At 39.6% G+C, this 23,086-nt stretch overlaps 2 protein-coding genes across 9 annotated transcripts in view; both read left to right on the forward strand.

Annotated features, from left to right (window-relative positions):
* SPIRE1 (spire type actin nucleation factor 1) overlaps positions 1 to 23,086 on the forward strand; it is a 214,381-nt gene that overhangs the window by 178,204 nt on the left and 13,091 nt on the right. For all 8 annotated transcript variants that reach the window (XR_009047974.1, XM_057698892.1, XM_057698893.1 and 5 more), the window contains 2 exons: positions 6,063 to 6,235; positions 15,701 to 15,791. Coding sequence is in view for 7 of the 8 variants with exons in the window: in XM_057698892.1 (XP_057554875.1) it covers positions 6,063 to 6,235; positions 15,701 to 15,791 (264 nt within the window). In the remaining variant the exon portion in view is untranslated. The remainder of the gene's footprint in view (positions 1 to 6,062; positions 6,236 to 15,700; positions 15,792 to 23,086) is intronic.
* LOC130831158 (S-methyl-5'-thioadenosine phosphorylase-like) lies at positions 17,305 to 20,413 on the forward strand. The gene is given in 3 exon segments (XM_057698901.1): positions 17,305 to 17,440; positions 17,544 to 18,145; positions 18,147 to 20,413. Coding segments are annotated over 3 exon segments (846 nt in total). The 5' UTR covers positions 17,305 to 17,407; the 3' UTR covers positions 18,358 to 20,413.

Genomic DNA, 23,086 nt, shown 5'->3' on the forward strand with positions numbered 1-23,086 from the left:
GTGGTTCACCGGTATGCAGAGAGCCAAATTTTCATCCTGAAATAAATTATTAAAGAATACATTTGTTGTTAAATTTTAAAGATTTTGTATGTTCCTTAAAATCATGTTTTACAACATGGCTTGCTTCTTCTTTTGAACTCTTTTATATTTAAGTAAAAAGTCCTGTACTATGATTCTAAAATGTTTGTATCTTTATCATGCTTTCATTTTTAATGTTCTTTAAAAATTATTTTTTTTTCTTTTATTGTTACTAGTGTTCAAGTGTTAGTGATATAATTAAAACTAAGATGCATGGTTTTATTGTATTTCAGATTGTTATTCACTGCCTTCTGCCTTAAAGTGTGAAATGTGCCACCACAGGTCTTGAACCCTCCTCCTTTTTTTGTCCTCCCTGTATATCTTAACGGCTGAATTATTTTCTTTTTGTTGTTTGTTTTCTTTTTTCAGCAATGCGGCCACTTAGCATGTCTTACAGTTTTGACTTGTCAGGTAAAAAAAAAAAAAGCACTTTCACACCTGACATGGGTTTTGTGGTCTCTGTGAAATACATTTCATTCATCTGCTTGTTCAAACATGTCAAAAAAGAAAATTGAAAGGCTTCTTCTCTCAGCTGTGGTCAGTCAAATAAAACATTCTGTTTGTTTGAAAATAGTATACTTAAAAAAAATTAAAACTGTAATAAATGTGTTGCCTTGCAAGGCCCAGTGGAAGAACTGTGACGCTTGTGGTCATAGAACACGGTGCCCACCCCACCCACAGTCTCATAAAGCAGCACTGTCAGAGTCTAGCAGAACTCTGCCTTCAGAGCATAGAAGATGCTTTCTAGAAACACAGTTTTGATGCTTCTTACTCTCTAAAGCATTCAGTTATTCAAGTAGCTGAACTCAGAACTGTCAGCTGCTTCAGAGGACAGCTGCTCCTCAGTTGAGGGGCAGGAGCTGTGTGCGTGCCCAGTGCTCCTGTGCGTGGGACCTTGTCACGCGGTCCCATGTGCTGGTTAAGAGTCTAAAACACACGAGCCTTGTAATGGCTTTGGTTGTAAAATATAATCATATGTTCCGGGTTTGTAGTACAAGTTTACAGCCCTTCTGTAAAATAGACAGGGATTAATAGTGAAACAGGTAACTATTAATGACTGAACTGGACCTGTAAAATCAGCCCCCTTTTTAAATTGAATTTTCAAACTATATATGAGTGAACTTTCAAAGCCAGCTTAGTCCCAATAAGATGTTTTGCACATTAGAATTTTAGACTTTGGAAGCTGCTGTTTTGAATGTAAAATAAGATAAGATATTGACACTAGTATTTCCTTCCAGAATTTTCTTTTACATGCCATGGAATTGTTGGCATACCTTACATACAAATTCATATTTAAAGAACCAGAGAGTTCTAGAATTGTGTTCTGTCTATGAATATTTGCTGAGTATCCTCCAACTGCTAAACTAGTTCCCAACTGCTTTTTAAATTTTTGTGTATATTTGTAGTTCTCTTAGGCATAACTAATATTTGCACTTTCAAGAAACTCAGATAAATATGTTAGTCTTCATTTATTACTTTTGACTGACCACTGAAGAGTTTTTTTGTTTTCTTTATCCATTTGACTTTTTATTTTATCAACCATCTGCAGAGTAACTTTGTAAAAAAAAATTTGGTCTGGAAAATAAACTCAGAAATGTTTGAGAACATATGTGTTACTGCGAATCTCCAAAAGTTGGCAGTATGTACTAAGATCCATCTCTTCTAAATAACTACTGAAGTTGTTCCTTCCTGGCGGACTCTCTGGGAGTGGCTGGCTGCCTAAACACACTGACTGCTGGCTCCCGTAAAGTAGGCACAGGTGGCTGACCTGGACCGTGTGCATGCCCACACACATGTAATTGTATGTAGGTGTGTTTGTGTCTTACAGGTTATAAGATGGGTTCTTGTGTTGGGGAGAAAGCTCTTGGTGCTGAGCCTCCTCAATGTAAAGGAGCAACAAAAAATTTTGATTTGCTTTCACTGCTTATCATTTGCCATGATTTATTTTGTACCTTAGTGTACTTTTCAATTTCCACATGCTTCATTCTCGATTTCTTGTGTTTTCATATTTTTGTTATTGCATTTTGACTAATCAATTGAAATGTCCCAAATTATAAATGGAAAAGATTGATCCATTCTTCTAACCTAAATGAAAAGATTGGGATGCATTTCTTCTCTAAGTTGGGAAATTAGCAAACTAAGGAGTAAATATTTAAACATAGTGTAGGTAATGCACGTAAGTGTAGAAAAAGACACATTGAAGTATGTTCTGCTGAGGTATGTTTTAGAAAAATTAATTCTTAGTGGAAAATCTTAATCCATTCAACACTAATTAAGGTAAGTATAATTTATTTTTCTGTTGCAAATATTAAATATACAGTCTTTATTTTCAGTCATATTTCTTCCAACTAAATAAGGCAGCAGCTGGGTGTGTATCTAACAGACATTATTACACTATGTAATAATAGAAGTTATTACATAAAGTATTTAATATCATAGTTATGCGTTTTAGATTCTGAACCTGAGGCATGTGACTTCTAAAGCTGTATCTAGCATCTTAAATAGTTTGTTTACTTATAAATATCACCAGAAATTCTGTCTTATATAGAAGAAGTCTAAAGTCTTATCCAAGGGTTTGGTTTTTCTCACTGTATACATTGAAGTGATAATGAGGATTTATTCATTTGAACAGAAAGTATAAGTAATCAGACTACTTAAAAATATCTCTTAAAAGTATGTTCACCTGGCATTGATAGATTGAGATCCAGGAGGAATGATGTAGGACACACACACTTTCCCACATGCCTCAACAGACATATGAATCTTTCCCACATGATGGAAGAGCATCAGACTCTAGAATCTTATAATGCTCATAAGAAAATCTTTTCTCTCGCTTTTACTTCTTAGAACTTCCCTATATAAAATTCTTAATTCTGGAAAAATTAAAGGAAAAGAAATTTCCATTAAAAGCACCAAACAGAATAGATAGACTTATACATGTATATAACATATAAATTATTGATGAATATATGTGATTTATATGTAAGTATACATTGTATATAATATACATATAAAATATATATAATCATGAATGTCTATGGGCGGAGATACATACTAAAATATGATGTATGTGAATTAAAAAAAAAAAACCTAGGTTGGGAGAGATCGAGGAGTATAGATGAAATAAGATTGACCGTGAGTCCTTTCTACTTTTGTATTTATTTGAAATTTTACGTAATAAAAAATATTTTATAAAGCAAAAAAAGAGTATGTTCACCTGGGGCTTTTACAAGTATGCAGTATTAGATAAAATTATACACAGTATTTAGTCTTACATATGGAGACCATCCTGAAGCCTGACTGGGACAAAACTTGTTCTTCTATTAATTCCATTTATCTCAAAGCTTGGAATTTAATACTAGGTGTTTATTTCCATAGTTTGCGTCAGTGAGCTCAAGCACAGTTACCAACCGTAGCAAAGTCTTCAGGCAGTTAGAGAGCTATTGGGTAATTTCTCAAATCCCTTGCATTGAGAATAAAATTAGCTCATGGTAGCCACTGTTCTTAACAGTGTTCCCTAAACTTCAGTGCAGCATCACCCTCAGGATTTTACCAGACTTAAGTGCCACCAGTACTATTTAAACTTTTTAATTCTACCATAAGTAACTTTTAAAATTTTCTTAAGCAAACGGATCTATAAAATCATGTATCTGATATAGTAATCATATCTTTTCTGAAACATTAAATACATAGCCATTAAAACTGTTTTAATGTTCTTCCATGCACCCACTAGTGCTTTCGCCTTTAGGGAAACTCTGGCTTGGACCTGTGAGACCCGCCTGGAGTAGCTCACTGTGTCTCCAGGCCGAGTCTCAGTTGGGGTGTGGATAGCTGGGCAGGTGGGAGATACATGTGCTTTTTGCTGGAAGACTGGCTGCTGCTACAGCGTGAACCTCTGTAGGAAGTGTGTAAAAAATGTGTGCTGTAGAATATGATTTTTCAAAATGTACTTCAAGACCATATTTAAACATTACCTTTTTTCTTGAATAGGAATTACTCATTTAGCACAATCATTTCTTCCTTTGCTCTCTGGAAAACTTGTAAATTACGCTAAGTGTGGCAGCCTACTGCTCTCTACACCTCCTCATGAAAGGTTTATCTAAAGATTTTAACCTTTGTAATTTGTGTAAAAACTTGCTGCTTTTGCCCTTTTGTCCCCTTCAGCACACCCCCTCCCCTAATTATATATTTGTTCTAGCTACTTAATACCTGGAGAGGTAATAACAAAATTAACTCATGTGTTGTCAAGTTTTCTATTAAACATTTTATGTAAAATGATAAGTGATTGATGACAAGTTTGTCTTCTTCCTTTTTTCCTTTCCTCATTCTTTTCTTGCTCACTCAAACCCTTCCTTCTAGTTCACAAGGGCAGTTCTAGTTCTAGTTCTGGCCTTCTTGATCTCTAAAAATAAGCTGAAATTGTGAATATTGTTAGATATACATCATTTATAATAAATAATTTACCTAATTATTTTAAGTAATGTCAAGGAAGGCTGTACTAGAACACAGTTGCATTCTGAAGTGTGGAAATCCACACTTACCTGGAAATCCACCTCTTCCACTTCAAGCGTTTAAATATTATATGTTGGGAGGAGCCACTATAAATAGAACATTCTTGTATTTTATAGTAACTTCAGGTACAACGCTTCCCTCCTAAACGAGCGTTAATCCTGTCCTCTTCCTTTAGTGCTCAGCATACGCTTCAGCCCCATTGGTGGAGGTCCCACAGACTGCTCCACGGACATAGACCAGGCTAAGGACTGGTCTGTGAGGTGAATCATGCAGGGACTGCTTTTGCTTGCTTTTAAATACTCTGAGTAGCTGGTTATTAAAATTATTAGTTAGTGAAATACTGAAGAAAGTTAGGTCCACTTGCATTGGAAGATTATAGGCTCCAGTACAGAAAAAGGTACGCTTAGAATCAGTGCTGACAAGAACTGTGGTGTCAGCTCTGCTGTGCTGCTGTGTGACCAGCTGAATCACTCTGAGCCTCTTCATGCACTCACAGAGGGAGACAAAGCCAGTGTTAGTAATTACTGACATTTGCTGCGCATTGCCTTTATCACACGCCCTGTTAAGTATTTTATATGCAATTGTTAACTTATTTAATCCTCACAACAAGCCCGTTTCTGTTGTTAGCCCCATTTTACAGACAAGGAATGAAAGTTTAAGTAACTTGTTCAAGGTCAGACAACTAGCATCAGAGCTAGACTTTGAATCCAAACCATCTATATCTTACTGTACTGTATCCTGTAAACTCTGTATGCTATGTTACCTACTCTGCATTCTTGTTCTATCCTCTGTATACCACGTGTTCTGTGCTCTGTCCTGCACACCCTCTGCACTGTATCCCGTACGCTCTGTGCTTTCTGTTCTGTAGCCTGTACTCCATACCCCATGCTGTGTACTCTGTGCTGCCACATTTCTTTCAATGCTTTCCCATCCAGATTTGAGCTTTGGATAATCTAAATCAGCTGTATCAGAGGCAATGTATCCCAGATTCTTTGTGTTCATGTTTATATGTATATAGATTATTAGCTATTTTTATTTTAAAATGCAACCATTTCCAGATCTTACAGCCATGTGCCTTAGGCTTTGTGCATGCCATCACTGTGATTCCTTGATCACTAGCTCTTTAGAGGCTATAAAGTAAAGCTAGCCTCTCTGGGCCTCTGGAAAATAGAGAAGTTGTAGTCAGTTATCTGTAGGATCTCTTCCAGTTCTAAATTTTAATCTACAAATATGAATATATAATTATTCACTTAAAGGTTTCCTTTATTTGAATATGGCAGTTAATGTCTAACACAAACATCTTATTTGCATAGGTGTTACTGTGTCTAGCCTCTGTCTTGTATTTGCATGATGTAGAAATCCATGTCGCCTCAGGTGTGATTCCAAGTGCAGGTACTTGGGAAAGTGCATTTGGTCCACTGATTACATTTCTGTGCTCAGGAAAAGGTAAGCTTTCACCTTTGTTTTACCAGAGGTGACCAGCCCTGAATCTCCAATGAGTGTTGTGGAGCCATCGATGGTGAGTGGAGGGTTAACGTCACAGTCAAGACAGAAAGGGGCGGGTGCCACACAGCAGGTGCCTGCGCAGAGGAAGAAGCTCCTCAAAGCCCCCACCCTGGCTGAGCTGGACAGCTCCGACTCGGAGGTGAGGCCCTGCAGCCCCCGCGTCCCGACTCGGGTCAGGAGGGGAGCGCCCTCTGACGGGTCCTCATGTTACTCCAGCTGTTGCTTAATCTCTTCCCATTTTTCAGTCATTTACAGTTAGGTTTAAAATTTATTTGTTTAGCAGGAAATGAAACAGTGGATCACTTACTGTTATTTAATAAAGGCCAATATAGTGGCTGTAGCTTATAGAATAACTTGTGACATACATATGTTGTAGTTTTAGATTACAGTGGGGTTAAGTCAACAGTTTTCAAACCTCTATTATCTTAAATATGTTTCCCTTTGTTTCAAGGAAGGAAAAAGAACATTTTCATAGATTCTCTCCTGTCGAGAACACACACACACACACACACACACACACACACCACCCACCCCCCCACCCCATTACTGCAGCTTGTTCTTTCTGTAATAGTAACATCAACAGACCCCCAGACACGTGTCCATGCCCTGCAGATCCTTCCTGCTGCTGATGTGGGCGCTCCCAGGTCTCTCAAAGCCTCTGTCTGCAGCATCAGTATCGTGTCTCCACTACCCGATCCTCAAAGTCACCTTGTATAAAATGAAATTATATCTCCTCCCCCTCCAAACCAAACACGCGCACAGCAGGCTTCTCTCCTCAGTCATTCAAGTGAGAATTTGAGGAATTAATCTCTCGTAACGCCCTCATCCAGCCGTATCAGTGTTAACAGTTTTGATGTCTTCCAAATGCCAAGAATTGTAAAGAAATATTCTCATTACTGCCCGACTTCAGTGCATGAGCTCTCGTCAGTCATGTCATATCTTTCTGCTCCCTAGCTTCCCGATTCCATCTTGCAGATACCACCAGGGTCTTTCTGTCTCCTGCTTGAGACCTTTGAAGGCTCCCCACCACTTACAGGATTAAGTTCCTGTCCCCTGAGAAGATGTGTCAGAGCCTGCGCCACCTGGTGCCCATGACATCGCTCCCTGCCTCAGTTTACCCTGCAGCCCCCTGGGCCCCTTGCTCTTTCCTGCTTACTTCCTCATTCCTCTGCTCTGTGCATCTGTGTGCAGTCTACACCCCAGCTCCTCTGGGATTCCATAATAACCTCTTATCCATCTGTTCCTTAGAGCACTAACCCTTTGTGATGTAATTATCCGTTTATTTCTCTCTCCCACCAAGTACAAGTTCCCAGGGGAGAAGGTGCGAAATTCACTTTATATTCCCAGCTCCTAACTCCCAACAGACACTCAAGTATTTAAAGAAATGTATGCTGACCTGTGAGAAAAACAGTTTAACACTATGATGATTGAAATGTAAATTATATTAAATAAATTAAAAACTCAGTTCAGTGAGTTCTCACGTGTGGCTGGAGGTGACCAAGCTGGACAGTGCTGACATCAGTGCCACCCTCGCAGAGTCTTTTGGGAGCACTGGTGTCCGGTGCAGGGAATGTGCTGTCCCCTGTGCCCAGGACCCCCTTCCTGCCCTTTCCTCGTCCTTGACTGCCCAGGCCATGAGGCAGGCAGTGGGAGCCCTCTGCAGTCATCTTACTTTTCCTTTTTGTGAAAATACTGAGCTGATGCCCTAAGTCCAGATCTTGAGATGATTTGCTAGACACAGTTCTCTTAATTGAGCGAGGCCGTGTCTGCGTGCCTGCCATCAGTTAGAAAGGAAGCGTGAAGTACGGTGCTGAGGAGTGTTGAGCCGGGTGTTTGTTGCTGGCTGCTGGCCCAGGCCTGGGGAATCATGGCTCCCTGGTGAGCAAGGTGGGGCCCTCCAATTCCTGGGACAGAGGGGACGGTCCTGGGTGCATCCCTCCATCCTCTTCAGTGACAGCTGACGCTGTAAAGTGCCCCAGGGTGGAGATGGTAAATGTGAGGGCGCCTTACGTCCCCCCCTTTTTTTTTTAACTTCTGAATATAGAATTTTAAAACTTCTAAATAGGAGTTTCAAACTTTAAAATTTAGAAAACAAAGATGAACAGAAGCCTTTATTTTTATAAATTTATTATTTATTTAGTTTATTGGCTGTGTTGGATCTTTTTTGCTGAACACAGGCATTCTTTTTAGTTGCAGTGAGTGGGGGCTACTCTTCGTTGTGGTGCGTGAGCTCCTCATTGCTGTGGCTTCTCTTGTTGCAGAGCACAGGCTCTAGGTGTGTGGGCTGCTGCAGTTGCAGCACATGGGCTCAATAGTTGTGGCTCACGGGCTCTAAAGTGCAGGCTTAATAGTTGTGGCGCAGGGGCTTAGTTGCTCCACGGCATGTGGGATCTTTCTAGAGCAGGGATTGAACCAGTGTCCCCTGCATTGGCAGGCGGATTCTCAACCACTGCACCACCTAGGAAGCTCCAGAAGGCTTTAATTTTAAACAACTATATTTCAAACTTGGGCTTTGTAACAAAGTTTCAGAGAGGTTTTTTTTTTTGGTTTGTTTTGTTTTGTTGTTTTGGTGCCCTCTCTGAGGCTCAGTAGAGTTTCTATTGATGAAACTTGGCTTTAATTGTGGTAGATTAGTTGTGTTCATCCTAAAAAGTTTTCTTAATGTTAGCTGCTTTAAGATTATCTACCAACTGGTTAAAGCCAACTCAGAAAAATATCTCTTGTAAAGGCTGATGATTAACTGACGTTTATATAGATGTGAACAAAGCACCTTGAAACTCAAGCTGGGTTTCCTTATAGGGTGGATTAGTGAGGACGGGTGTCTACATGGAATGTGCCATGGGTTCTGGTTCTGGCTTTGTGGACAGGACACGGAGACAGGTCCCTTATTGTGTAAGCCGCCACAGTGTCCTTCATCTGAGGTCTCTTCCACCTCTGGAATGTGGCAGTTCCTCCCACAAGTAGAAAGTTGAAAAGAGGCTGAGGAATCCTGCCTTCTCTAAATTGGTGAACGGGTGTTCTTTTCCTCACCTTAATGAATTCCCAATGTCAGGGAATTCCTAAACCAAGATTGATTTATCTCTGGTCATATTTGCTCACTTATAAAAATGGCCACAGATACTCAGACAGTTAGATACATCCCAGATCACATTACACAGTGTCTTCATTCACATTTTATAGTAAAGTTTTATTCACACTTTTTTCTTTAACTCTTCTCCTATTTTTCCTCTTCATCCACTTCTTTTTTTTTCCAGTGCCTCTCCATTTTTTCCATTCGTATGTTCACTGAATGCCTTCAGTGAGTAGTAAAGGGGCAGCAGTGGGGTGGGCTTTGTCCCCTGGCTCACAGTCCAGATGGGAAATAAAAAGCATACTGAGAGTTGTCACTTGTGTTGGCGAGCGCTTGCGGCCTGCCCCTCACCTGTGGAGCCTTCTGTGTGCGGTGCTGCCACAGGGCCGGGGGCGGGAAGGGCCTCACAGGAGAGCAAGGACCTGGGCCAAGGAGTCAGGCGAGCACAGCATGGACAGAGGGCTTCTGCTCTGCTCTGTGTGTGGACTTCCCCTGGGGGCGGAGGTGCGGACTGGTTCCCGCCTTTCTGACTTGTCTGAAGCCTTCCTGGCCAAGGTTGCACAAGAACAAAGACCAAGACTCAGGCCTGAAGTGAGAGGACAGTGGAGGCCAGATAAGGAGGAAGCTCAGAAAAAGGCTGGTCTCCCTCTTTTCTTCCATCCCCTCAATTTTATCACCCACTTCCCCATTTCTCCTTCTTCCCTCCCATTTTCCAAATTTTTTTTAAGCACCAAAACTTTTTCTTCACATCAAAGCTATAGAAGTACAAGGTGGGTCAGCTAGAAATGGAGGTGGGGACAGGCCATGCACCCCCACGCCCCACTCTACCACCTCCCCATCTTTGTTCCTTTTCCATTCTCAGAGGAAGTGTCTCCTAGGAAGTTCCAGCACCGCTGACATGGAGATCCTCTCCCTGCAGACGGGGCACCGTACTCACTCCTAGAGGAAGTACCACCACACACGATCACGCATCTGCTGCTAGCCTTGCGGTCGGTCCCTCCACGGGAGGTTTTTCCCTCGTGTTTAAGAAATACCTTCCAGGGGACTTCCCTGGTGGTCCAGTGGTTAGGACTCCGAGTTCTCACTTCCTAGGGTCTGGGTTCAGTCCCTGACCTGTGAACTAAGATCCCACAAGCCATGAGGCGCGGCCAAAAACAAAAACAAAAACCCTTCCAGCCACCAAAATACCAACTGTATGGTGAGCTTGTTCATACATGATCTGTATGGTGAGCTTGTTCATACATGATCTCATTTAATTTTCTCTTCCGCAGAGACTTCGTACTAAGAGGTAATTGCCCCCATCCCAGGACAGCAGCTCTGCTCACCTCTGCACTCGTACTTCATTTGATTCCATTGTGCACCAAAAAGTGTCTGTTGCCCCTTGCTGTCTTTGAGGTTAACTTAAACTTGGACCCAAATTATCACAAAGAACGGGTTCCTGTCTAAATATTCCCTATTGAGTAGTGAACTTCCCTGTAACCAGTCAGTGTATTATTACAAGTCAGATATTCTTATGAAGTGGAATATTAATGGATTATTTACTTTATCAGCATAAACTCAGCTGCTTTATGTAGAAAGAAAAACTCCTTAATCCTATTGAGAGCTGTGAGACGATGACTTGCCCTCAGTCTTCTTAATGCTGTGTGTCCGTTGTTCTGTGAGGAAATGCATTTTCTTCCTTTCTGTCAAGTAAGGACTCAAGTTGCAAAACCAGTAAAGGGATATTTTTCTTGTAGATTTACCCAGCAGCTTTATACATTTAAATTATAATAGTTAAATAATCAGCATTAACTACAAGCTTGAATCGATGTCTTTAAAAGTTTCTAGTTGTGAAACTGGGCTATTAGTAGTGACCCAGGACCTTACACCTGTTTTAGGCTGTAGGAATAGCTTATCTAATGGGCCATTTTGCCAGAACTGGAACTAACCCCTGTTTCTCACTTAACAAAATATCATGAGCATTTTCCCATCTGATTAATCCTTTTCAACATGATGCCAAATAATCTGTGTGGTATTCTATCATCATAATTTATCATATTTTATTTAACCAGTCCCCTGTTTTTGAACATTTAAGCTATTTCCAGTTTTCTATTATTATAAATAACAATACTATTGTGAACATCCTTATGATATATTTCTGCTTTGTATTATTTTTCAGAATATTTCTAGAAGAATGTTTGCCAGGTGAAAAATGTACATCTTTGTAGCTTTCGATACATATTGCCAAGTTCCTTAAAGAAAGCTCTAATATCTACTTTTTATTGATCTAACTCTGTGCTATACTTTAGGTATTATAAATTCATCATACCCTAGAAGTAGCTATGATCTTTATATAAAAGATAAGGAAACACACACAGAAAGGTTTTCTTTTTGAACTAAGATTGTTAAAGAAAATTATAGAGGTGCATTTGAAACACAAGTCTAACTCCAAAATCTGCATATTTCGTGAACTGTCTAGTATTCCAACTAGCAGTATATGAGAATGCCTGAATTTAAAATAATTTAAACTTGGGACTTCCTTAGTGGCACAGTGGTTAAGAATCCTCCTGCCAATGCAGGGGACACAAGTTCAATCCCTGGGTTGGGAAGACCCCATATGCTGCAGAACAGCTAAGCCCATGTGCTACAACTACTGAGTGCACGAGCTGCAACTACTGAAGCCCAAGAGCCTAAAGCCCGTGCTCTGCCACAAGAGAAGCCACCGCAATGAGAAGCCCATGCACCACTATGAAAAGTAGTCCCTGATCGCCACAAATAAAGCCTGCACACAGCAACAAAGACCCAACGCAGCCAATCAATCAATAATAAAATCTAAAAGAATTAAAAAATAAAAATAAACTGGAAAGGGGCTTAGAAATTTTGTTCAACATCATTACTTTTCAGTGAGAAAACTGAGCCCCTAGTAGAGGTAGAGCCCAAGTTGAAAAAGTCAGACAACTTTTCAGTAGCGGAATCCCCACCAAACTTGACTTCCCAACACCAGATCTTTTTCCATCACTTTTTATTTCTCTTCCCAAAACTCTTAACCTCAGTGTTTCTTGCTTATCTTTAATAACCTCTGCTAGCCTGTCCCAGGTAACGTTTTAAAAGTCAAGATAAGATTTGGAGCTATATCAAAGCTTTCAGTAGGAAAGTGAAGCAAAGGAGCTGTATCTGTGCCTTCACTGGGCTTCTTTTCAGGAAAAGAGAGATTTTCCTTCCTATTAAGTGAGTTAGGTGCCCAGGCTGGCATCCTTCAGTGACAGCGCAACCCTGGGAGCAAAGCCGAGGGACTTCTGACAGCAACCTCATTGCAGCCAAGGCATAGAACTAGAAAAGGCCTAACCTAGTGAGTGTCAGAGACTAGTAACTTGGATCAGACAAAACAAATAAGAAAATCTCAGAAACCAGGTCAAGCCTTAGAAAAAAGACTAATGTTGAGAGATGTCAGAGACCTACTGGAACTCCTCAGCCAGGCAGAAAGTGTTTAGTCAATGGGAGTGGATATGACAGGGACACAACATGTCCCCTGGTTCCTTTCTGGGCATCGCTGAGACTCCTCTGGGGCAGAAACTAATCCTGGTGAAGATTAGGTTTTTTCTCTCTTCCTTTCTCCCTCCCTCCCTCCCTCCCTTCCTTCCTCTCTCTCTCTCTCTCTTTTTCGTTCTATAAAGTATATACTTTATATAATTATATGTACTTTATATAATTATAGTTGATGTATGATATTATATGTTACAGGTGTAAAATACAGTGATTCACAATTTTTAAAGGTTATACTTCATTTATACTCATAAAATATTGGCTGTATTCCCCATGTTGTGCAATATATCCTTGTAGCTTATTTTATACATAGTAGTTTGTACCTCTTAACCTCCTCCCCCTCTACTGCCCCTCCCCCATTCCCTCTCACCAGTGGTAATCACTAGTTTGGTTTCTGTATCTGTGAGTCTGCTTCTTTTTTGTTGTATTCACTAGTTTGTCTTAATTTTTAGATTCCACATATGTGAGATTGTATATATTTGCCTTTCTCTGACTTATTTCACTCAGCACAGTGCCCTCCAAATCCATCCATGTTGCTGCAGATGGCATGATTTTATTCTTTTTCATGGCTGAGTAATATTCCTGTGTGTGTGTGTGTGTGTGTGTGTGTGTGTGTGTGTGTGTGTGTGTGTGTATACACACCACATCTTCCTTATCCACTCATCTACCCATGGACAGTTAGGTTGCTTCCATTTCTTGGCTATTGTAAATAATGCTGCTGTGAACATTGGGGTCCATGTATCTTTTTGAATTAGTGTTTTTGCTTTTTTCAGATACACACCCAGGAGTGGAATTGCTGGGTCATATAGTAGTTCTGTTTTTAGTTTTTTTGAGAAACCTCCATGCTGTTTTCCACAGTGGCTGGACCAATTTACATTCCCACCAGCAGTGTACCAGGGTTCCCTTTTACCTTTTCTCCACATCCTCTCTAGCATTTGTTATTTGTGGGGTTTTTTTGGTTTTTGGGGGGTTTTTTTGATGATAGAGATTCTGACAGGCGTGAGATGATAGCTCATTGTGGTTTTGATTTGCATTTCCTTGATGATGAGTAGTGTTGAGCATCTTTTCATGTGCCTGCTGACCATCTGCATTTCCTGTTTGGAAAAATGTCTATTTAGATCTGCCCATTTTTTAATCTTTTTTTTTTTTTTTTTTGATGTTGAGTAGTATGAATGGTTTATATATGTTGGATATTAACCCTTTATTGGTCATACTGTTTGCAAGTATTTTCTCCCCTTCATTTTGTCAGTGGTTTCCTTTGATATGCAAAAGGAAGTTTAAGTTTAATTAGGTGCCATTTGTTTATTTTTGCTTTTATTTCCTGTTTTAGGAGACCAATCCAAAAACATATCGTTATGATTTATGTCGAAGAGTGTTCTGCCTGTGTTTTTCTCTGGGAGTTTTATGGTATCTGATCTTACGTTTAGGTCTTTAATCCAGTTTGAGTTTATTTTTTTTAACAGTAGGTGTTTTTTAAATGGTAGTTTTCAAGTAGTCTGAAAGTGGGTGCAGCTGCCTGAGGTGGGCATGCAGGGCCACAGGACCATCCACAGCTTCTTGGAGCAAATCCCAAGAGGCCCTGAGCCACACCCTGTCCCCGCAATGGTCCTGTCTCTTGCACTGACTTGTATCCGCCCTGCCTGCCCCGGACAGGCACTTGGCTATTCTCAGCGGGAGCATTTCAGACCAGTAAGGAGTGTGGTGCAAGGCATGGACATGTCTCAGACTTATGTAAAATTAGGCTGTAAAAATGATTCTAGGAAAGGTTGGCTGAAATATGTGCATTGGGGATAGTTTCTGCTGTTCGAATCATGGTAGCTCCCACCCCATAACTACTGGAAAGTCCTGTGTATGACTCCTTTTTTCTTTTCCTATGAGATACTCTTAGCTTTTATTTCCTTTGACCTTCCATGAGCAGAAGGAGATTGTGCGGGTTCTTGCTGGCTTTTCTGGAGACTCATGTGACCTCCAGTGTGTGTGGGTGAGGCTTTGTTTATGTCGCCTGGTTTGTTCTTCGTGGTGAGTACCAAAGGTGGGGAGGTTGCTGCTCAGACCGGTTTTGTTAGGAGTATGTGGTTTACACGGCTTTCTTCTCCTCCTGTTGCTTGACCAGATCCTTCGTAGTGGGGCGTGTTTGAAACTAATGCTTTCAGTAGTATGTTGTAGGTGAAGCCAGTTTTTAGTGAATGGCTAATTCTTAAAGTCACCTTAACTAAGTAGGTCAGAGAGAATTTTCACTATTAGTTTCACATAGTCCTAGACTAATACATTAACCTAAAGTTTTCTTCTATGTTTAAAAATATTTAGCAGTTTTCTATACATATAATGGAAATAAGTTGTCTTCTAGTTAATGTATATCCCCTGTCACATAGTAAACAGTAAATTTTTCATGAATAAATATTGTATTTAATTTTGGTATAGGCTAAAACAAATTAAGAAGGTCTCTTCTTACGGGTAATAGGAATTTAAACTTTATTTGGCACAGTGCAGACATTTTTCTAGATTCATGTGACATTTCATGAAATATTTGTTTTCATTCATTCAACAAATATTTACTCTTTACTTAGTAAGTGATGGATTTGGTACTAGGAAACAACAGTGAACAATACACACCATATCTACCCTTGTGGGGGTTCCAAGTCTATTACTTTTATAAATGTGTTAAATACTCCACTAATGATAATATTAATCACCATTTCTTGTGTGCCAGGTAATGTGTTAAATAAGCATTTTAAATGTGTTCTCAGATGTGTCCTTGTAGTGACCTATGGAAATTATGAAACTAAGATAAGGAACTTGCTCAATGTCACATCACTCTAATGAGGGACAGAACCAGGGTACAGACCCAGACATGTCTAATTTTAGATCCCTTCTACTTTGTCTCCAACTTGCCTTCAACCTTTGACATTAAAATTTGGTGCCTCATGTTAAATATTTATGAGTGAACATTATTAATTAGCATGAGAACACTAGTGTCTAAGGGATCTCTCTCTCTATCTGTACCTTTCTCAGGAAGAAACTCTGCCCAGGTCTGCCAGCAGCAGCAGTGCATCTCCCTCCTTCCCTGAAGATCCCTTTCTGGAGCCTGTGTCCATGAGGAAGAGTGAGTATTTGTGGTACAAAGAACTAGTATCACATGCCTTAAGAAATATACTTGACCTAGAAAAGGGAATCCCAAAGTGCCTTGTCATTTGGGCTAGTTAATTAAACTAGTTAAAGAACCAACTAGTTAATTAACTAGTTAATTAAAGAACTAACCCTGGAATTTCACTAGTCAGGAGCAGAAATATTGTTTTTTTCCTAGAATGACATCATAAGGTAGGGCTAAACTGGTAATTGGGTCTCAGGTTCTCAATGTGTAACAAATCAATCACCTTTGGGCTTACAGGTAAAAGTTGTAGGGAATAGGTCAACTGTCTGTTTTTTAGATTAATTACCTCCTTATCTAAATTTAAGCCAGAAGCTCTGAATAATCACACTTGGTATCCCCTACACACACACACACACACACACACACACACACACACACACACACACACACACACACACACACACCCCCCCCCCTTACCCACGTACATATGTAGATAGTAAAAACACCCTTATAACTCTTCAGGGAATAGATTCTAATACAGAATCTAAAGTTAAGTGATTTTTAAAAATACTATTAGTAATCTTTTCATGTATAAGATCAGTATAAAGGATTAAAAATTATATATTAAGGGGGAGGATTCTGGAAAGTGGCGGAATAGGAGGCATCAGGAATTTGTCTTTCCACCTAGACAGTAATTGCAGTGGCAGAATGTGTCTGATGTAATTATTTTTGGAACTCTGGAGTCTGTTGAATGCTTAAAGCTTCCAGAGGAAGATGGTAAATTGTGGTTAATTTCAGTAGATTTCAGCTCTTGGCACAGTGGCAGCTGCCTCATCCCCTGCCCCCAGCACGTGACAGGCAGCTGTGTGCTGTTCCTAGAACAGCTCACAGGAGCCAGGGTGGATAAGAAGGACCCCATCCTCCAAGTACTGGGGTCTGTGCTCTGGTGCTGGTTCCTGCTTCTGGTTTCTGAGGTGCAGACGCAGGGGCACGCAGCCATTGTTGCACTGTCGCCAGCTCCACCCTCCCTCCCAACTGAAGTGACCTCCAGGGGATTTAGAAGGCTGGTGCCTTTCCCCCACCCCTTCATTTCTTGCTTTTCCCCTTTTGAGAGTGAAAAGACTAGAACATTCAGAAACAACTGCATACGCTTATGGGAGAATTAGAAAGTGTATGAAGGCCCAGGGAATGGCTCATAAAAGACCTGAGGAGATGTTAAGTTTATACCTCAGGCTGATCTTCAGAGATCAGCCTTCAACAGTAAGAAAAACAATAAACAGGAACAATAATAAAACCCAGCAAACCCTGGGGAAGGGGAGAATCTGATTTCCCGATTTACCATGTTGATAAATTCAGATGTTCAGTGTTCAACAAAAAATCACAAGGCATATAAAAAAGCAGGAAAGTATGGCTCGTTCAGAAGAAAAAGTAAATTAACAGAAGCTGTCCCAGAAAAAGACCTGATGACAGTTCTACTAGACGAAGACCTTAAAACAACTATTTTAAAGATACTCAGAGCTGCCCCCGGGACTGCACCGCTCAGACCCGCGCCACGCGTCTGATCCCGCTCGGCTCGCTGCTCCGTGCATCCACCTCGCGCTAGGCCTTCTCTCCTTCCTGGCCCAGACATGGCCTCAGATGCCCCTCCCGCGGCCGTGAAGGTCTCCATACAAGCTCCCCATGCAGTGGGAGCTTCGGCCGGAGGAGGGCATGAGTTTGAGGATTGCAACGAGTTTCCCAGCAGCTTTTAAGCAGTTCTTACAGATTGGAATAATTGGTGGGACAGGCCTGGATGATCCAGAAATCTTAGAAGGAAGAACTGAAAAATATGTGGATACTCCATTTGGCAAGCCTTCTGATGCCTTAATTTTGGGGAAGATAAAGAATGTTGATTGCGTCCTCCTTGCAAGGCATGGGAGGCAGCATACCATCATGCCTTCGAAAGTCAACTATCAGGCGAACATCTGGGCTCTGAAGGAGGAGGGCTGTACACATGTCATAGTAACTACAGCTTGCGGTTCCTTGAAGGAAGAGATTCAGCCTGGTGATATCATCATTATTGATCAGTTCATTGACAGGACTACTAGAAGGCTCCAGACCTTCTATGATGGGAATCATTCCTGTGCCCGAGGAGTGTGCCATATTCCAATGGCTGAGCCATTCTGCCCTGAAACCAGAGAGGTCCCCGTAGAGACCGCTGAGAAGCTAGGACTCCGGAGTCACTCAAAAGGGACAATGATCACAATTGAGGGACCTCGTTTTAGCTCCCGGGCAGAGAACATCATGTTCCAAACCTGGGGGGCGGATGTTATCAACATGACCACAGTTCCAGAGGTGGTTCTTGCTAAGGAGGCTGGAATTTGCTACTATCGCCATGGCAACAGATTATGATTGCTGGAAGGAGCATGAGGAAGTGGTTTCAGTGGACCGGGTCTTAAAGACCCTGAAAGAAAATGCCAATAAAGCCAAAAGTTTACTTCTCACTACCATACCTCAGATAGGATCCATGGAATGGTCAGAAACCCTCCATAACATGAGGAAAATGGCCCAGTTTTCTGTTTTGTTACCAAGACATTAAAATAGCATGGCTGCTCAGAAGACAAGGTGACTTTCTAATTCCAGTCATTTGGGGAACTTCTGCTTGAGAAAACATAGAAGAGACATGCAGCTTTTGTACCCTTGCCTGCTAAAGAAGAACAAGTAATAAGACAAGACATTGCTTACATCAGAGATGCCGTCTAAGAAACTTGGAAAAAAATAAAAGAAAAAAAATAGAAGATTTGGACTGCTTCAAATAACAGAAGGAAAGCAAATAACCAATAAACGTGAGGAAATTTTTACACTTTAGAAAAAAAGATGACACCTTTCACCATTCCCCCATTAAATTTGTAATAAGAAAGGTAAGCAGTAACATACCTATGTTGCCAAGGAATGTGAAGAAGAAACAGCTATTAGACTGTTGATGTGACTGTAAATTGGTAAAGTGTTTTTGGGGGGCAGTTTGGTAAAATGTATCAAAAGGCTTAAAAAATACCCTTTGTGCTGGTTACTTTACTCCTAGGAATTTATCTTTAAAAAATTATCAAAGATACAGAGTGAAGTGAGTCAGAGAAAAACAAATATTGTATATTAACACATATATGCGAAATGTAGAAAGATGGTACACATCAACCTGTTTGCAAGGCAGAAATAGAAACACAGATGTAGAAAACAAACATGGACACCAAGTGGGGAAAGCAGGGAGAGTTGGGGGGGGGAATGAATTGGGAGATTGGGATACCAAATTGTACACTCTAAATATATGCAGTTTATTGTATGTTAACTATATCTCAATAAAAGTTCTTAAAAAAATTATCAAAGATAAAAAAGAAAAAAATTAACAAGGATACATACAAATAATTATGTATAAAGAAGGATGTATAACAGTTTTAACAGCAAATAGTCAAAACAATCTGAATATCCCAACAACCGAAGGTAAATCATGGGTAAGCTCTAGTTAGATTGTGAAGCAGCCAACTGAACATGGTTTCACATAATATTTAATGTACTAAAGAAATCATTGTTGTATAATATGAAATGGGGATATGTAAGCATTTTACAGTACTGATTTTAAAATTCTACATAAATATATACAAAGAATAGAAAGAAATATATATACTCTTTTGTTACTGTATTTGGGGGGAGGGATACTGGATAAATTTTTTATTTTCTTTATATTTTTCCATGTCTTAACATTTTTCTACAATAAATATAACCAAATAGTGAAGTTTTAAAAATCAAAATGGGCTTAGAAAGATCCAGTTCTTAAAAACGCACTGTTTCTGGTAATTCAGCAAAAGTTAAGATGGCAATACTAAGAGGAGTTCTTTTTGAGTTCTTCTTTATTTTGTTAAAAAAGATAATGATTGTATAGTCAGAACAATATTTGGGTTTGCAACAGTGTGAGAAAGGCTGGGTGTTTAATATGGAGCTAATCTTAAATTATTTAAGAGACTATATACACACATTATAGTGTCTGATGTTTTTTAAATTGATACTTGACTATATGTTTCTACTCCTTTTTATGATTTGATGAATTATTTTATATGAGTTGGTGATTTTTGTTTTTTAATAAAGAAAATGGAAGCTAAAAAAAAACAGATACTCAAAGAAATAAAGGAAGATGTGAAAAGTTGAAAAAAAAAGATGTGTGAACAAAATGGAACTATCAATAGAGAGAAAACCTAGAAAGAAACAAAAATGAAATTCTGGGGCTGGAAAGTATAATAACTGATATGAAAATTTCACTAGAGGCATTCAAAGGCAGATTTGAGTAAGCAGAAGAAAGAATTAGCAAGTGGAAATTATCAAGACTGAAGAACAGAAAGGAAAAAGATTGAAGAACAGCAGAGACTAAGGGACCCGTGGAACAGCATCAAATGGACCCAACATATGCATCATGGGAGTCCCAGGAGCAGAGGAGAAAGAAAGGGGCAGAATATTTGCAGAGATAATGGCTAAGACTTCCCAATTTGATGGAAGACGTGAATGTAAATATCCAAGAACCTCAACTGAGGTGCAGTCAAGAGACCCACACCAAGACACTTACGTCATGCCACTTTTGCAAAAGACCTACATTGGTACCTGTTTTCACTAACTAAAAGAAATCGGAAGAGGATTCTTGCTTTTACAAAAAAAAAAAAAAAAAAAGCTGAAAAGCCAAAATAGTGTTCAGCCTTTCTTCTACAGCAAGCTCTTGTAGAGGCAGCATGTACACTGAGCAGTGAGAGAGTGCCCGCCTCTCCCCACCCCCCCACCCCTGAGCTACACTCAGCATCTCAGCATCAGGCCACCACGGCTTTGAACTGTGTCTGTGAGCATCTGTGCTTTACCTTGATTTATTTTGTGCATTCGTTAGCAAGATATGTCCTAAGGTAATTGCTTCTTTGCTTTATACCATTTCAGCTTGCAAAAGGATTCATAGGAATACTCTGCTTTCAGATAGTGGGGGAAACATGTATAATCAAACTTTCAAAAGACAGAGAATCTTGAAAGCAGCAAGAGAGAAGTGTGTCATCACACACAAGGGTCCTCAGTAAGATTTTCCGCAGACATCTCATCAGAAACTTTGGAGGCCAGTAGACCCTGGGCCAAGTATATACAAAGTCTAAAAGAAAAAAGTCATTAACTAAGAATCCTGTATCTGGCAAACCTGTCCTTCAAGAGTGAGGGAGAAATCAAGACATTCCCAGATAAACAAAACCTGTGGGCATTCAAGACCACTAGACCTTACCTTCAAGAAATGCTCACCAGAGTCCTGTAGGGTGAAATGATAGGACACTAGACAGTAACTCACAGCCATATGGAGAAATAAAGATCTCAATAAAGAAAAGTAGATGGGTAATTATGAAAGCTAATATTATTATAACAATGCTTTGTAACTGCACTTTTTGTTTTCTACATGATTTAACAAACTAATACATTTAAAGAAAAAAAAAAGCTATTAGTATAAAAGCTAGTATTACTGCAACTTTGGTTTGTAACTCCAAATCTTGTTTTCTGTATAATTTGGGAGACTTAAGCATTTAAAAGAATTATTAGCCTGTTTTGGGACAGACAGTATATAAAGATGTAAATCTGTGACACCATCACCTTCAAAGGGATTGGGACAGAGCTGTCTAGGAGCAGAGTTTTTGTGTGTTACTGAAGTTTAGCTGGTATTAACCCAAATTATAGTGTTATAATAAAGTTAGGATCTTAAGTATAATCCCCATGGTAACCACAAAGAAAATAACTATAGGATATAAACAAAAAGGAAATGAGAAGGAATTTAAACATTTCACTATAAAAAAATCAACTAAACACAAAAGAGGACAGGAATGCAGAAAATGAGGAACAAAATGCTATAAAGCATATAGAAAAGAAATAGCACAATGACAGAGGTAAGTCCCTTCTTATTAGTAATTACTTTCAATGTAAATGGATTAGACTCTAATCAAAAGGCAGAGATTTGCAGAATGGGTAAACACATGATCCAACTATATGCTGTGTACAAGAGACTCCCTTGAGGTCCAAAGGCATAAGCAGATTGAAAGTGAAAAGACAGGAAAAGATATTCCATGTAAAGAGTAACCAAAAGAGAGCTGGGGTGGCTATCAACTGATTAGAAATCAATAACAAAAGTAAAACTTTGACAGCAGAATTGATTTCTGATGTCTTCTTTATGTTTCCAAAATGTGAATCAGATCCTGAAACATTCTCCTTTTAAACCCTGTCCCCAAATGGAATATTACTCAGCTATAAAAAGGAATGAGATGGAGCTATATGTAATGAGGTGGATAGACCTAGAGTCTGTCATACAGAGTGAAGTAAGCCAGAAAGAGAAAAACAAATATTGTATGCTAACTCATATATATGGAATATTAAAAAAAAAATGGTACTAATGAACCCAGTGACAAGACAAGAATAAGGATGCAGATGCAGAGAATGGCCTGGAGGACAAGAGGTTGAGGGGGACGGGGGGTGAAGGGGAAGCTGGGACGAAGTGAGAGAGTAGCATAGACATATATATACTACCAACTGTAAAATAGATAGCCAGTGGGAAGTTGCTGTATAACAAGGGGAGATCAACTCGATGATGGATGATACCTTAGAGGGCCGGGACGGGGAGGGTGGGGGGGGGGAGTCGCAGGAGGGAGGGAATATGGGGATGTGTGTATAAATATAGCCGATTGACTTTGGTGTACCTCAAAAACTGGTACAAGAGTGTAAAGCAATTACATTCCAATAAAAAAGAACAAAAAAAACCCTTGTCCCCAGATATTCCTAGGCAGAGGAGCAGTGGCATATATAGTATTAACATTGAAACTGGAATTTAATTTTTGAAATTTAAATAAAGCTTGATTTAAACCCAAGAATAAAATGTCTTGATACACATGAAGAAGAAAGAATTTTCATATTTTATCTTTAAAAAGGAGAATGTAAAAGGAGGGTACACTTGAGAATTTTGGTATGATTTGACACACAGGATACATAATTTTCACATAATTTAAAATAAATCCCGAGATCTGTTCCTTGAGTTTTTTGTCCTTGAAAATCTTTATTGAATACAAGTGTTTTGTCCAATTACAGTTTTTTTAAATAAAGCCTGAGACTGTAATTGCAAAATTCTGTGGAAGATAGCATGATGGCATTTGTGTTGCAGATCTGAGACTCTGTTTATATTGTGTTTTATGCATGAATTTGAATGACTATTAAAAACTGTTTTTCCCTTTTCCTTGCTATTTATATAGCAAGTTTATCTTGCAAAGATTCTTCTATAACAGTCC

Source organism: Hippopotamus amphibius, chromosome 11 (assembly GCF_030028045.1).
Source record: "Hippopotamus amphibius kiboko isolate mHipAmp2 chromosome 11, mHipAmp2.hap2, whole genome shotgun sequence".
NCBI lineage: Eukaryota > Metazoa > Chordata > Mammalia > Artiodactyla > Hippopotamidae > Hippopotamus > Hippopotamus amphibius.